The 16,732-nt window shown below is 25.5% G+C and overlaps 1 protein-coding gene across 1 annotated transcript; it reads right to left on the reverse strand.

Annotated features, from left to right (window-relative positions):
- Positions 1 to 14,987: 14,987 nt before the first annotated feature.
- On the reverse strand, positions 14,988 to 16,235 carry LOC112717797 (uncharacterized). Its single transcript, XM_025769736.1, has one exon. The coding sequence runs from the start codon at positions 16,233 to 16,235 to the stop codon at positions 14,988 to 14,990; it is 1,248 nt and encodes a 415-aa protein (XP_025625521.1).
- Positions 16,236 to 16,732: the final 497 nt, after the last annotated feature.

The raw sequence follows: 16,732 nt of genomic DNA on the forward strand, positions 1-16,732 counted from the left end.
AATTATTTAATTCGATCTAATTCGGTCACGTAGGATTGTCAACTCAATCTGTTATAAGTAGGATTGAACTCGATTTGTTACTATTAAAGTTTAATCCTATCCGACTAACCCGCACTCTATGTGTGTGTGCGTGCGTGTATATGTTCTGTCCGTGTGCGTATGCGTGTGTGTCAAAAAAAAAATCTTTCATTTCTATAAATACCTTTATTACTATGTCAACATTTTCAATTGAAATTTTATTACTTTTATTTATATAAAAATTAAATTTATTTAGTGATATATAAATATCAAATTACAATTTTAATATCTCATCAAATTATTGAATATTATATTTTTTTTTATATCTCAAAGATAAAGTCGGATACCTGCAAAATGAAAATAAGAAGAATTAGGATTGGTATGTTATAAATCGACGGGATAGGATATAATTGAATTTTAATAAAAAAAATCAACCCATAAATAAAATTAGACTTAGGTCTAAATCCTGTCTTATTACCTTATCCATTACCCACTTCTAATAAAGAGAAATCAAATAATAGTATTAATTTTTAGACTGGATTGGGACTGCACAAAAAAAATATGATCATTATAACTTATAAGTACTAATTTTCAGCAATTTTGTTATTAAATAATTTTAAGATGTTTTTGTATATACAAAAATGTAAATTTTTGCAAAATCAGTCATTAAAATAAATTATATATTTTAATATGAATATATATAATATTTAATTTATTTTTAATTTATATTTTATGTTTTAATATATATTTATATTAGTAATTAATTTTAATATCCATCTACTATAATTATTGTTTATGACATCTAACTCAAGTGTTTGTCAGGACCTTTTGCGGCGGTTTCAATTCGTTGGTTCTATATATCCATAAAAAATGCTTTACAATAAAAACGTTAAACTCCTCAATTCGTGATATTGGTTAAGTTAAAACCAATAATTATTATAAAAATAAGAAGAATATCAAACATAAATATCTCGATCTAATTACATTTATATAAAAGTGGATATTGAGAAAAAGATATTTAAAATATCTTTAAATAGAGACGTTTGATTTCGTTTATTAAATAGATTATTATGTATTAAATTATTGACATGTAGCATAAATTAAAAATATTATTTTTATTAAAAAGTATTTTTAGATTTTTATAATCGTTATTTTAATTTTAATACTAATTTTTTAATTTGTTTAAATTTTAAATTTGTAACAAAAATTTTATTAAAAGATTGTTTTATTTTTTATTATTTTTTATAAATTTTATAATATTATTTTTTTATTTTTATTTTATTATTATTTTGATATTTTTTCTCATTTTACCATAATTTTTACGAGTTGAATTTTTATTTACAATTTTATAATTTTTTAAATATTTTTTTCTAATTTTTGAATATCTGTATTTTAATCTAATAATTCTTATTGCTAATTATTTTACTTTTAGTCTAAGAATTCTTATTTATTTTTTCAATTCTTTGAATAAAACTTATTATGAAATTGAGATTTTGAAAAAAAAATTATTTTATATAAATTTAAAAAATTTAGTGTCGTTGTTTAAATTAATTAGTTAAAATCATTAATATAATATAATTATTTTTTCTCTCAAATCTTTAATTTTATTAATAATTTATACTTTTATTATTAATCTATATATATCTTTTAGAGTATATTTTTTAATTATGGTCAAATAAACAACTTTAAAATAAAAATTACTTTTTCTATTTTTATGAGTGGTGACCCTTAGTAGCGACCTTTGCATTTATCAACTTTACTATCCTTTCCGTGTTTTACTCATTATGAATGAAAAACACTATCTAAAAAAAGAAAAAAAAAATTGCAATTTTCCATGATCTTACCCTAGGCACGACCGATAAAGATTATCATGAAGATCAGAAAACCTAGTTAGGCCTGGGGTCATAGCTAGAATATGGCACTTGTTATAGCTCTCATGTTTTTGCTTTGGGGTAACAACTAGCAACTAGCTACAAATAATATTAACTATATGGTGGTCCTAAACCCTAAATTAGTTTGTGCTTTGGGGTGTCCAAAGTCATTTTCATGAAAGGGATAATCCATAAAATCAAGTTTCTCTTTTCATGAACTACATGCAGTAATTAAGCTCCTTTAGCATTGGTGTCAATATCCAATATTATTTTTTTTGTGTTAAGTCAAACAATTTAAATGCAATGTACTGAATGCACGCACATGTGTTAGCTATATATTATTACGATGGAATTTAGATTTTTTTTTAAGATAAAATTTTACTTCTCTTTCTCCTGTGATGCTAAAATGATATTTTCCTCTTCTTTATTTTATAAATGTATATTTTTTTCTTTTCTAACTTTTAAAAAACTTTTTCTTTGATCCATTTTAAACTTTTTGGGTTAACTAATGTTAACTTTATCCATTTTTTAAAAAAAAATAAGTAAATTTTTTAAAAAAATACCCATTAACAAAAATTTTATTTTTTATCATTAAATTTTACTTACCAAAATATTTTTTAATAAATTATTTTTTTATCGATTAAATTGTATTTTTTTAAATTTAATAATTATATTATTTTTTTCTAAAATATCCTTCAATAATTTTTTAATTATTAAATTATAATTGTACCAAAATTTTTGTTAACAATTTTTTTATATTTTACTATTAATTTTTTAATATCTATATATATTATTTTAACATTAAATAGAAAATTTTAGTAATATTATTTTTTAATATCAATATATATTAATTGCTATATATATTAACAGTGATAAGATTTTTTATTTAACGTTAAAATAATATATATTGATATAAAAAAATAATAGTAAAATATAAAAATAATTGTTAACAAAAATTTTGGTAAAATCACAATTTAATAATTAAAAAATTATTGAAAAGTAGGTATCTTAGAAAAAATAATTTAATTATTAATTTTTTAAAAATATTTTAATAAAAATACAATTTAATTAATAAAAAAAATAATTTATTAAAAGTATTTTGGTAAGCAAAATTTAATGATAAAAAATAAAATTTTTTCTAATGGATATTTTTTCAAAAAATAATTTATGTTTTTTAAAAAATTGGATAAAGTTAATATTTGTTAACACAAAAAATTAAAATAGATTAAAGAGGATGTTTTTTAAAAGTTAGAAGAGAGGGGAATGTACATTTATAAAATATAGGAGAAGGGAATGTCATTTTAGCATCTCGTAGAAGAGAGAAGTGAAATTTTCTCTTTTTTTAATTGAAAAAATTGGTAAAATGAGCGATTAATTACTATTGATTTTATAACTTTTATGAAATGTATATTTTACTATCTTAATTTAAAAGTGATTAATTTTTTATTTTATTACTTTACCAACTTTTTCACTTTATAATATCTTAATCCATTATATTAGCAATGATAATTATATATCTTTGGCGACGTTTAAAAAATGTTACCAATTTGAAGTTTCCACTTTTTGGATAATTTAGTTCCATAAATGATTTGAAAAATAGTACTACATAATTGTCCTAAAACTAATTCCAATAAAATTTTTGTTCTCTCACTTTTTATTTAAATCGTGAGTTTTGTAGATGATATATATATATATATATATATATATATATATATATATATATATATATATATATATATATATATATATATATATATATATATATAAGGTTTAATTATTCTATTGGTTTTTATAATTTTGCGAAATTTTCAATTAAGTTTTTATACTATTTTTAAAATTGGGTCTTTGCACCATTTTTTTAATTAGGTCCTTCTTGTTAATAATTAGCTTAATTGTATAGAGACCCAATTAAAAAAAAATTTGGTGCAGTGACTCAAATAAAAGGAAAAAAATGTAGAGACTCAATTAAAAAAAAATTGGTGCAAAGACTCAATTAAAACGAAAAAAAAAGTATAGAAACTTAACTAAAAATTTTGCGAAATTATAGGGATTAACAGAATAATTAAACCTTTATAAAACACATGCAAAACCAATAATTTACCATAATAATGCATACATACAAGTAAATCGCAAGTTTTATGAGTGCATTAGGAAAAAACAACCGAAAGTATAAAATAGAAGAAAATACCACGATTTACGTGACTAAAAAGTTGAAAAATAAAACAAGGAAAGAGACAATGACCGTGGGTGCATGCCAATAAATAAAGAGAAAATAAAGAAAAATAAAAGATAAAAAAACAACCGGAAAAGACATGAATCGATTATTGATTTTCTTTATATGTAAAACACGTATAATCATTGATTTCTTATCCTTCAATTTGGTAGTCTAAAATTAAATAGGGTAAATTATTAAAAATGTATTCGAATAATTTTATTGTTGACAAAAATATACACTTGAAATTTTCTATCAATAAAAATGCACTTAAATAATTTAAAAATGCGACAAAAATATTCAATATTAAATATGTATTTTTAAAAAATGATTTAGAAATTGAATTTTGATATAATTTTTTGTAAATATGATTAAAAAATGAGATATTTTTATTATTAAAATTTGGTAATTTTTGCTAACTATATTTTTTTGTGATTTTTTAAAAGTATTATTGATTGTTGACAAAAAAATATATATTTAGTGAAAAATCACCAAATTTTAAGAATATAAATATTTTATATTTCCAATCATGCTTGCAAAAAATTACATCAAAATTCAATTTTTAAAGTATTTTTTGAGAATATATATATTTAATGTTGGATACTTTTGTCGCATTTTTAGATTATTTGAGAATATTTTTGTCGATAACAAAATTTAAGTGTATTTTTATCGGTGACACAATTATTTGAGTGCATTTTTAGTAATTTACTCAATTAAATATAAAAAGTAATTCCTGAATAAAAAAAATATTTGACAGTAGTTGGTTATATATTTTAAAATTATAAGCACAATATAAAGCAAGAAGACATTTGGTTATATATTTATAAAAATATGTTTCGAGAATGATACATAAATAAGGAACTAATAAGATATTTAATAAAATATCAATTTTTAACGAAATTAATAAAAATTAGAAAGCCAATTATAGCTGGAAATAAGTTGTTACCTGTGGATTTTACAGGTATATCTAATAACTAGAAATAATTTCAGTTAAAAGATTTTTTTAATAAATTGCACTTTTGTTAAATAAATAATGTCACTATTTTGCATGATGTGAAGATTCAACGTAAGGAAATTTGTTGGAAGTCTTTTTCACAGATGTTAAATAAATAATGTCACTTTTGCACTTTTGCATGGTTACAAGAGTGCATGCACTTTATTTATTTAAAATGTAACCATGCATATAGTCTTACTTTATATTAAGATTTTATTGTTTACTTATTGATTTTTCTTAAGAGTTGCATTGTTTGCGAGTTAATTAGGACTTTTGGAAGGAGAGAGAATTAGAAATAATAAAAGGGTTTATATATATTGTAGAATTCAAAAGTTAAGCAACATTATAAGCATTTTCAATCCTTCTCCTCCATTTCCCAGGCCTCTAAATTAAAACACAAATTCACAAACGAAATTTTAGGAAATATTCTTACGTTTCAAAATATGAATATATGTAACAAACAAACGCATACACATATGTATGTGTTGAGTTTTTAATATTAAAAAAAAAAAGCGATAATAATTAATTTAAGACGGAAATAAGAATATTGATTTAGTTTTAGCTTAAAAATTTGGCTAACTGATATTATCTTATAATTGGTCTCATTTAAATAAAATGTTAGTTTTTTTTTTGGAGTATCTTTTATGTCAAAGACTAATTAATTCGTCACAAATCGAAAAAGTTCTATTTAAGAATTTGTCTGTAGTTAATGAATTGTTACAAACAGAAATAGCCACTTGATAAATTCAAGTTGATTAGATTAATACGTTAGTTAAAGTCATTAATTTCTCTTCTTGAGAGTTAATCAATAACGAACTATTATCAAATTTATACTATTTTTTGTTGCCTACGATATTTTCCAATCTGACAAGCCATTAAAAACTAATTTATGTGGACCGGAGTTCAATTTAAGGGTTTGTTGTTGGTTATCTAGGTTGTTGCATACACAAAGACGGGATTCGAACATCCCACACTTATTTAAGCGAATGGGTAAGCTGACCATTCGACCAACCCAAATTAGTTAATTTATACGATTTAATTTTGACAAGTGTTCCAGAGATCACAAGTAATAAAAAAAAAACCGAACAAAAGGGTTGCCATTCTCTTGATGAGAATTGTTAATCAATTACTAATTTGTTTATAATAATTGTCATTATTTGAGTGTTCAAATAATAGAATGGATAGATAAATAAAATCTAAAACCTAATAAAATAATTAAAATATGAGAATAAAAATATGAGAGACGAGTGTTAAAACTAACTTCATCTAGCATTCAAGGTTATATAATACCTACCGTTCTCTATTTTCGTTTATTTAATGAAATCATTAATCGAATTACTCTTAACTATAGTCAAAGTCCATAATTCCTCGAGTGCAGTGACCTTAGGGTAACAATTTGTTTAGCATATTCTAATATTTGAACATTAATACATCAATCAGGAGTATAGATCAATCCCTGAATCCGAATCTTAAAACAATTTATATTAATAAATAAAAAAAGTAGAAAAACATCAAGGATCCAAAAAAACTAGGTTGTTCTTAACATCTTTTAATTTCTTCTCCTCCCGTATCCAAAATTTTACCCCTTCATAGTTTTTCCTCTCTCTCTCTCTCTAATTTTGAATCTCCACAAATCTTCTAAAAAATCTTTCTTATCTTCAGTCTTGATGCAATATAATTGATTCAAATATTTTATTTCTTCAAAATCAATTGAATTACGGCTAGAATTATACAAAATAAATAAAAATATCAATTCAAAATTCAACTTAGATAATATTTTCTTACTATTTTTTATATAAATTATATATATTAAATTTAATAAAGTAATTAACTTTTGTTTATTCTCTTTCTAACATTACCAAATATATATACACACTATATTTAACTAGTAAGGAACAAAGAAACACAACTTAGAACTAATCACATAAGGTTATTGTTGGTGAATGAAATTAAGCTGGCGTACCTTACATACAAAATAAGACCGGAAGACAATTATATCCGGAAAAACAACAATCTTATGTAATTAGCTCTAAGTTGTGTTTTGTTCTCTAATTAGTTACGTTTGAATGATAGAAAGGTGGCCACGTATATGGGTAAGGATTTGGCATGTCAGTGCAACTTGTTCTAAATGCATGCACTATTCTTCTGAACCTTCACGAGTTGCAGCTATAGACACAAAACAATATAGTTAGTTCCACTTGTCTTGGAAATCTGGGAAGGGCTAGCTAGCTATATAACCTAATAAGTGTATATAATAAAGTGATTTAGATTTGTCTCCAAACTTGTACATGCATACACAGTAATACGTATTTCTTCAATATGGTGCATTATTTGTACTTATTTAATTTTATACATTGAATTCATACACATATGTTCCTTTTAATATTGAATAATTTGTAAGAGACAAACTTATCTTATGTGGATTTTGCATTTTACTACAAGTAATAGTTAAAATGAAAGTAAATATTCAATTTATATTGAATTTAAATTGATTTTTAAAATTACAATGGACTTAATTCGGTCTTTAAAATTTATAATAGTAATTTATTTTAGTTTTTGAGTTGATTTTTATAAATAGTATATTGATTTTGCACGTTATCTTAAACTTGTTAAGATTCAGACTCTTTACATAAATTTCATGTGAATAATATCTACTAAATTTTTCTAAAAGTTTAATTAGATCTCCAACACTCTCATGTATGAAGACGATAATAACAAGTTCAATTTGAAAATTTTGTGGTTTTGAGAACAATCAAATTTGTGAAGTTCTAATAAATCTTAATCACATAAAATTTAAATGAAAAATCTAAATTATAACAAATTAATGTATCAAATCAACACATCATTAATAGAGATTAACTCAAAAATTAATGTAAATTATAATTATAAATTGCAAGATATAATTTGAGTCCATTAAAATTTTAAGAATTAAATTAAATGTGATTTCAAATTTTATTAGTTAAATTGAATATTAACTCGTCAAGATGGTATATTTAGTTTTTAACATAAAATGAATACGTTAAATATTTATCGTATTAAATATATAGTGAATGCTAATATGCTGCAAAAAAATAAAGGAGTATAATATTTTTTAAAAGTTAACTTGTTCTTAAAAGTAAAAAAATAAAAATAAAATACTTTATATCTTAAATTTTAAATTTAAACTATTAATATAAAATATAATAAATAAAAAATTAAAATGTATTTGGTTAACAAAAAAAATATAACGATATTTAATAAATAATAAGTGTTTAAAAATGAGCCTAAATATATAGATGCATGGAATTTGATTTTCTCTATATCAAGCATGCATATCATCAACAGAAAGATTATATTAATTGTTGCAGTGCTATATTGCTAGCTAGTGGACCAATTAATAATAAAAAGGACTACTCATGAATCATGATAGCGGATTGGACTTAATATGTACAAATACAAATTACCATGGTTCATTCTGTAAAGGCCTCAGCTTTATTATTTAATTTGTTGTTAGTTGTCAATAAAAAATCTTATCTAACTTGACTTTACATTATTATGATCTCAACCACCCTTTCGTATATAAATACACGCATATACAGCACAAGCTTGTATCTTTAAAAATTAACGTATCAACATGCACGAAGCTCACATAAGCGACGTGAAAAAAGAAGAAGAAGAAGACGACACACCAACAAAGAGTTCATCAAGCTTATTATTAATTTCCTTCATGGTGCTCTCTATATCTATCTTATCCCATATATACGTTCATATCTCTAACAATACTGCATATATTTTTCTTCTTCTTATACATAACCATTATTGTGATCTTTTAGATGAGATTCAAGTTTTAATATTGTTGATTTTGTAGTGAATACTCTCATAAAATTATTTGTCTGCAAAATTTAAGTGATTAAGTTGATAAAAAAATATATAAATAATTATTTTTTGACGTGATACATTTTTTTTAATTTGTATGAATTATTTTTGCATATATTTTTAAAAATATTATTTATAAACTAAAATTAATCACTAAAATTAGTTATTATTTATTTGTGTTTAAATGAGTTTGTTGTTTAACTTATTTTATGTATTTTATATTTTAATATATATTCTATATTGATAATTTATTTTAGTGTACATTTAACATATCATATTTTTTTTCTTTTTTATTATTTTCTTTATATTAAAATATTTTTTTGTAAATATTAAGTGTCAAATTCTATATTTTTACATCTTAATAATTTTGATATCATATCATAAAATTATTATCATAAAATGTAAACAAATACATGAATAAGAGTAATGTTATGGTGAAGAGTAGTAATGTTTAGGCAGAATGAAAATTACTTTTTTAAATAAAAAAAACCCACCAAAAAGAATTTGTCATGCGTAAGGTACATATTTCTTTAAATTTAGTAAAAATCTTCGCGGTTTGCATTATTCTTCTCTTCACCAAAGAAAAGCCCGATGAATAATAATCAATGATAGAACATCAATAATAATAATAAAAAGGTTCATTTAGGCAGGGTTGGAGAAAAATACAAAAGAATATGTGTACTGTTTAGTATACAAATGTTCTATATATTTTGTCGTGTGACATAAATTTGTTCATGTGGTACAAAAAAACGTGTCTAATGATATGCTTTCAAAATGTGTTTTGCAGGAGGCGGAGGCGGAGAATGAGCAGAAGGTTGTTCTTCGAAAGGCGGTGTCGGACGTGTCTCAAGAAATGGAGAAGTACCTAATAGTAAAGTCGGAGCTAGAGACGATAATTGAAGAAGTGGAACAAGCTGAATGCGAGTGCTGTGGATTGAAGGAAGAGTGCACCAGAGTTTACAAAAGGCAAGTTCAAGAACGGTATTGTGGGAAGTGGGTGTGTGGCCTTTGTGCTGAAGCTGTAAAAGAGAGAGTGGTGGTGCTGGCCATGGAAGATGCTTTGAACCAACATAAGGATTTTTGCAACCACTATAACGCCACTACTAGGATTAATCCAAAGCTATCTTTAACTCTTTCTATGAGACAAATAGCAAAGAGAAGTTTAGAGAAAAGGAAAAGTATGTCCAAACTTGGAAGGAGCTCTAGCTATCCCTAACAAATTATACAAATAATTCTTAGTTAGATGCTCATTATTCCATCTTTGTTTCACCAAGTTCACTAATGGTGTGACACTGAAAAAAAAAATAGTATGATGCAGAGTATATATAAGAAATTTATCTTACTCTAAGTTCATCTAAGTTTTTTTCTTTTTAATTTTAAATATTAAAATACAGCTCTGAGTTTAGATGTTTTGAAAAAAAAAATACCTGTAGCTAATATTTGAACCCGCATATTTCTTCTAATAGAAAAAATATATGTTATTTAGAATTTTTTTAATATAGCTAATAATTTTATTTTCACTCATATATATAATATTTGGTAGTTTAAATTTTTTAAATTCATTTTCTTGTATAAAACTATTAGACATGATTAAAATAAATTAAAAAAAAGTGAAAAAAATTTCAATTCAGCTCATGTATGTGATTCACAAAACATATAAGCACTTGTCCAATTTACGGGATTGTGAATTAGGCCAACTCAATCTCTAAAAACTTGTAAGTTAACTACAAGAGAAGCGCACTACAAAAAAGGCACTAATTTGCGGGGTTTTTTTTGGGTTTTGCAGGGGTTTTTAACCCCCACAAATTGTGTAACGGCAGTTTCAAAAACTGACGGAGTTAGGTGTCCTATGGTTTAATTACGGGAGTTTTTAAAAAACCGACGCTATGTCAAATTTAAATTGCGGGAGTTTTTTGCCCTCCGCAAATTGTGGGGGTTTTCAGTATATTGCGTCGGTTTTCGAAAGCATCCAGTTACCTTATTTTGTGGCGGTCTTGATTGACGTTGTGGGAGTTCTTAACCCCTACAAAATTAAAAGACTAAAATCTATTTTTTATATTTGTGGAAATTGTAAACCGCCTCAATTTAAAAATCACTACACAAATAAAACTACCATAATATTTTTATTATGCATATATATAATTTTTTATTTTATAAGATATTAATAAATATGGAACATTTTAATACTAATAAATTCATATAAAATATAAATGTAATTCATAACTCATTGTAATGAATAATAACATTTTTATATTATAATAAAATGCATAATATCTTAATTAACATTGTCTTCATATATCAATTCCTAAAAATTAAAAATGTTAAAATTCAATAAATTCACAACTACCACTAATAAGTTCACTATTTGAATAAGTTTGTTTAGTAAATAAAATCTAACATAATATCCTAAAAAAAGAAAAAGAATTCACAACTACTCAGTCTTTCAAATAACACTAAACAATGTCTTCACAATTTTCATTGCTTCCACCTGATGATGATGCTCTTCCTGTTGCTGGTGTAATAATTTCATTCTCAACATCATTAGCCTAAATAAATTAAAACAAAATTGTTAACCTAAAAATTACCAACATTTATAACACTATAACAACAACTTTAAAGAAAAAAAAATCAAAGTGTAAAAAAAGAATTAACCTTTTCAAATGTCAAAAATTTGAAAAAAAGAATTAAAAAGAGTAGAGGTGTGAGGTTAGAATATACGAGGCTAACAATGCTAGAACATTAGATTAATGTAACAGTTATGATTCATCATAATTTTCAACATGATTAGTGCAACATAAATGCCACAAGAGAAGGCAATTTACCTGAGCTCCGTGGTCAAATATACTAGTAAGTTCAGCAGGAATTCTTCCTTCTTTAGAAAGGAAATAAGCCTTTAGTGCAGTCAATGTCCCATCAAATTTAGACTCTAAACGTTTAAAATCAGCTTGGGAGTAATTGGTAGAAGACATTGAAATTGAAGAATTAACAAACTGGCCAGGATGATTGGCACCTCTGAAAGTATTAGTAGGTGTAGCTCCCATTCCCAAGCATCGCACCCTACCAGAATGTTCCTCCCCAAACACTTTTCCAATAGCATCATTTGTGGATGGTCCAGATTCATCTTTCTCATTTTGAGTCATAAGTAGTTCAATTTGTTCCTACAATTGAAATTTAAACAACAAAAATATAATAAAATACCATTAAAACTTGTCGGATTCTGAAGTTACATTTTTTAGTAAATTAGACTAATAAATTCAATTTACCGCTATATTCCTTGCTTCATCAGTCACCAAGGACCCATCTTTCTTCTTATGAGTTGCTATATACATTTCTCTACGGCTAATTTTTCGCCCAGTTTGTAAAAACTATGTAAAAAAATATAAAAAAAAAGTTAAGAAACATAACATAATTTAGTAAAAGCAAAAAAAAATGAATTATAGTTCATACTATTTCATGTCTTTTCCTTGAGATGGGTTTTGAGCCATCAGTATCGGGAATTTGTTTGCTTCTTGCGAACTTCTTTGTTTCTCCTACACATCTCCTATTAAAAAAGAAAAATGAAAATTAAAGAATTGATCACATATTAATATTAATTTTAAAAAAGAAAGCATGTTACCATTGTAGAAGGTAGAAACCGATATTGAATGAAGGATGCTCATTGATCTCTGTCGATGCCAACTGGGACATTATTAATGATTGCTTGTCTACTCATACATGGATTATAGAACTCATTCCACAACTTAATTCTATGTTGTGACCACTTTTTTACAAGGCTCAATTTGCAATATCGCTTTGCAATGCCCTCAGAAATTTTGAAATGAAATTTTGGCTATCAAAAAGAATTATACATAAATAACAAGATGTCATTATTAATGTATAACTTTAATAGGCATTTGATAAAAATAAATATTCATAATACATACCTTCAGCAAGTTACTAAAACACTCTTCAAACCTAGATTGAGGTATACCTAGAGGTCCTGACCACTTTGAGAAGTTGATTGGAAATAACTTACAATCAACTGCTAATGTCCCTAAATATCCAGCAAGTAAACCTTAGCTTTTCCCAATAGCTTGTTGATCTTCAAAGTTTACTACAACTTGCTCATCTCTAGTTAAATTATCCATTTCTTTAACTTTTAGTCTTCTAGTCTTAATAGTTCCATCTGTGCCTTTATTTGCATATAAAAAATAATTTATGAAAAATAATAGAAGATTAATAAACTAAATTAGTGACAGATATTTCCTATGTAAGTTTTAAAAATTTAAACTAAATTAATTTTTGAACTAAATTAAAATTTTAAAAATAAACTCTTTGTATATAAAATTAATTATATGTATGAATAAGTAGAAAATGTTTCCTATGTTGGGGAATAAGCTTAATCAAAGTAATCTAGGAATACTTATTACTCCTTGTCTTCTCTCGTGAATCATAGGTAATATTGACATATGAGCAATTTTAAGTAACTTTATATATGACACACCAGTATGTATATACATATATATATACAGGAATAACATATAATTTGTCAAAGACTGTAACCTAATAAATATTTTTTATTTGAATTTAGAAAATGAGAAACTTGGAGAAGTGGTATATATTATATTCCAATTTTTAGATTTGTTCATATATATAGTTGGGACTGAAAAACATAAAATATTAAGCAGTGAAATATGAAATGTAATTAGTTTCGTCACACTTACCAATGGCCAAGTTGGATTGAGATATTAATTAATTAAGAATGCAATTTGGCCACCTTAATTATTGGATATGATCATTATATTACTCAAATCATAAAGTAATTAACTGGACATCCAATTAATTAAGAGAGATAGAGAGAGCAATTCACACATTGCCATGTTCCCATTTTAAAAGTCCGAATGGTACATAATGAGATTTCACAAAACGTTGAACAATACATATGCATATAACCTTATTGTCTAGTAATAATATAGGAGTAGTACTATTTCATATTTTTATTTTCTGACTCGGGAGTTGGGTAAAAAATTTAAGAAATATTTTGGGCTAAATTTTCAGACCATTGAAATTTTTAACATATGGCTCCAACTAAATAAACTTTAGCATCATTCAATCATAGCAATATAGAACAATGAATGATTGGAACTATGTATCTTATGTTATTATTTTATTATGTGGGATGTGATACGTGTAACGAATCTGTCTGTTAAGAGAATATTAAAGAAATTTTAAACGCATTACAGAAACCATAATTGAGTAATTAATATTAAAAGACAAATCCTTCTATTAAATTCTTTTTTCCCAATAATTAAAATTGTAAAATGATATATAAAAAGAAAATATATAAAACGACTTAATACTTTTTTAAACGAAATCCATCTGTATTGTAGAAATTCGCCCTTTCCTTGTTTCTTTTGTTGTAAGAAAACTTTAAAAATAAACCAAGTTTATTGATTCAAAAAATTTATTTAAACCTGCCGAATAAGTATACAACTCAAATACTTATTTTTTTCTCTATTTTAAAATAACTATCCTTTTTAAAACTTGACTTATTTTAAAACGGAAGAGTATAATGGAATAAACTTGATTATTTTAAAACACTATTGATTAAACTACCTCTATAAAAGATTCAGTTTTAAATATTGAAAACATGTGTATTCCAACAAACTAAAAAATGCTATATATAATTTAAACTTACATGAATGAAAAGCATTAGATCTATACATATTGGCATACTGTATATTCAGAAATCATTTGATCACTTCTCTACTTTCATACCAGAAATTGCATAAAAAAATAACATATAAAGATTAAAATATAATCATTTGCATTTATTTAGAAAGCAATTATCTAGAAACTTAGCATGAGACAACAAATTTATTGTGCACCATACCTATTGTCTCCACTGTCCAATATTCAGAAGATTGACGTCCACCAAAGTGCCTAGAATGTTCTTGGGATCCTTGGTTAGGAAGTGAGTGATCCGTAGTACTATCCGGATCGCCTTGCATTATGGAATCATGATTAGGTGGTGAGCTATCCGTAGATGAATTGTGTACTATGTTCTAAATGTGTTTTCAGATGATGAGTCAAAGGTCTCCACACCATCGTTCCACAAATCTTTCAATTCATCTATAAGGGGCTGCAAGTACATATTTATCTTATTTCCCAGAGACTTCTTTCCTGGAATAATCATTGATAAGATGAAAGAAGTGTGATTCATACACATCCAAGGCGAAAGATTGTATGGAATCAGGAACACAGGCCAAACGTTATTGGTAGAACTCAAGGCTCCAAAGGGATTAAAACCATCAATTGCAAGACCTAAGCGAACATTTCGTGGCTCTTCGGCAAACAAAGTGTGCGTCGCATTAAAATCCTTCCACGCTTGGCCGTCCCTTGGATGTCTCAGTAATCCATCTCTTGCAGGTGCAGAATTATGCCATTGCATGTGTTCAGCCGTCTTGCTACACATATATAATCTTTTCAACCTTGGCTTCAATGGAAAGTATCGCAAAACTTTTGCAGCTTGCTTTTTCTTTTTTTTCTTAGGGCTCCATCTAGATATACCGCAATACTTGCATGTGTCTTGTACGTTATCTGGATTGTCATCTAGATATAACATACAATCGTTTGGGCAAGCATCTATCTTAGTATATTCCAGGCCAAGTTTGCAAATTACTTGCTTGGCCAAATAAAAACTAGAAGGCAACTGTATTCCATCAAATGTATCTCTCAACAAATTCAATATCATAGTCATGGCCTTATCACTTATTCTACACAAAATCTTTATGTGATACAATTTGATTATAAACTCCAACTTTGTGCATTTACTGCCCTCATGCAACTTTTCATTTCCGTCTCTTACAAATTCATTGAACTCGCTACCATCATCAAAAGAGGCTTCATGTAATCTTTCATCTGCGATGTCTTCACCTCCATTGTCTATAACTGCATCATTCACTCCCGTTATACCTTCATCCCCATGGTGGCCGAATACATCATTGATTAATGTGTTTAATGGATTCTCTTGATATGGTGTCGCTTGCACTTCTATACTACTTGGCTCAGCAGGTTGTATCTCACCATGACGATTCCAAACAAGATAGTTCTTGGGAAACGGCTTTAAGAGCAAGTGATCCTGAACTGTGTCCCTTTTATGCCATTTTCCAAACGCACACCGTGGACATGGACAACATATTCTATCCGAAATGGCCGCTCTCGCAAAAGCAAAATCAAGGAATTCATTTATGCCGTCTTGGTATTCTTTTGTTGTTCGAGGTTTTTCAATCCAAGTTCTATCCATTTGTAACTAATTTATGCAACCAAAAAGTAAACTAAGTTGTAACATTGAAAAGAAATAATTAATTTATTTTGGTACAGTAATTAATACATTAAAACTCGTTATCATAATCAGTATAATCAGTAATTTATTTTTGAATGCTATTTTATGTCTCGTTGATTTTCTTTAATTTTTTTACACAAAAATATTTTATTATACTTTTAAGTATTGGTGGTGTTTTATTGGTGCAGACTAATAGAGATTTTTTACAACTTACAACTTTTTAAGTTTTAATCTTTTAAATTAAATTATAAGTAAATATTTTTTCATATCACCTTTAAGGACTTGAATAATTATTTTATATGTAATTAATTTCGTTTTAGTTTATACTTGGTTAGTTTTTTAATTAAATTTTTATCAAAAATATATTCAATAAATATTATAAGTTTTTATGTCAACCATTCTAACTATAAAAAGTTAAGTTCTAATTTAATTATTGGATATATTAAACCCTTCAAGAC

Source organism: Arachis hypogaea, chromosome 10, assembly GCF_003086295.3.
Source record: "Arachis hypogaea cultivar Tifrunner chromosome 10, arahy.Tifrunner.gnm2.J5K5, whole genome shotgun sequence".
Taxonomy (NCBI): Eukaryota; Viridiplantae; Streptophyta; class Magnoliopsida; order Fabales; family Fabaceae; genus Arachis; species Arachis hypogaea.

Excerpts from the sequence above, each read along its gene's own strand:
- LOC112717797 (XM_025769736.1), bottom strand. The coding sequence starts at position 16,235 with ATGGATAGAACTTGGATTGAAAAACCTCGAACAACAAAAGAATACCAA.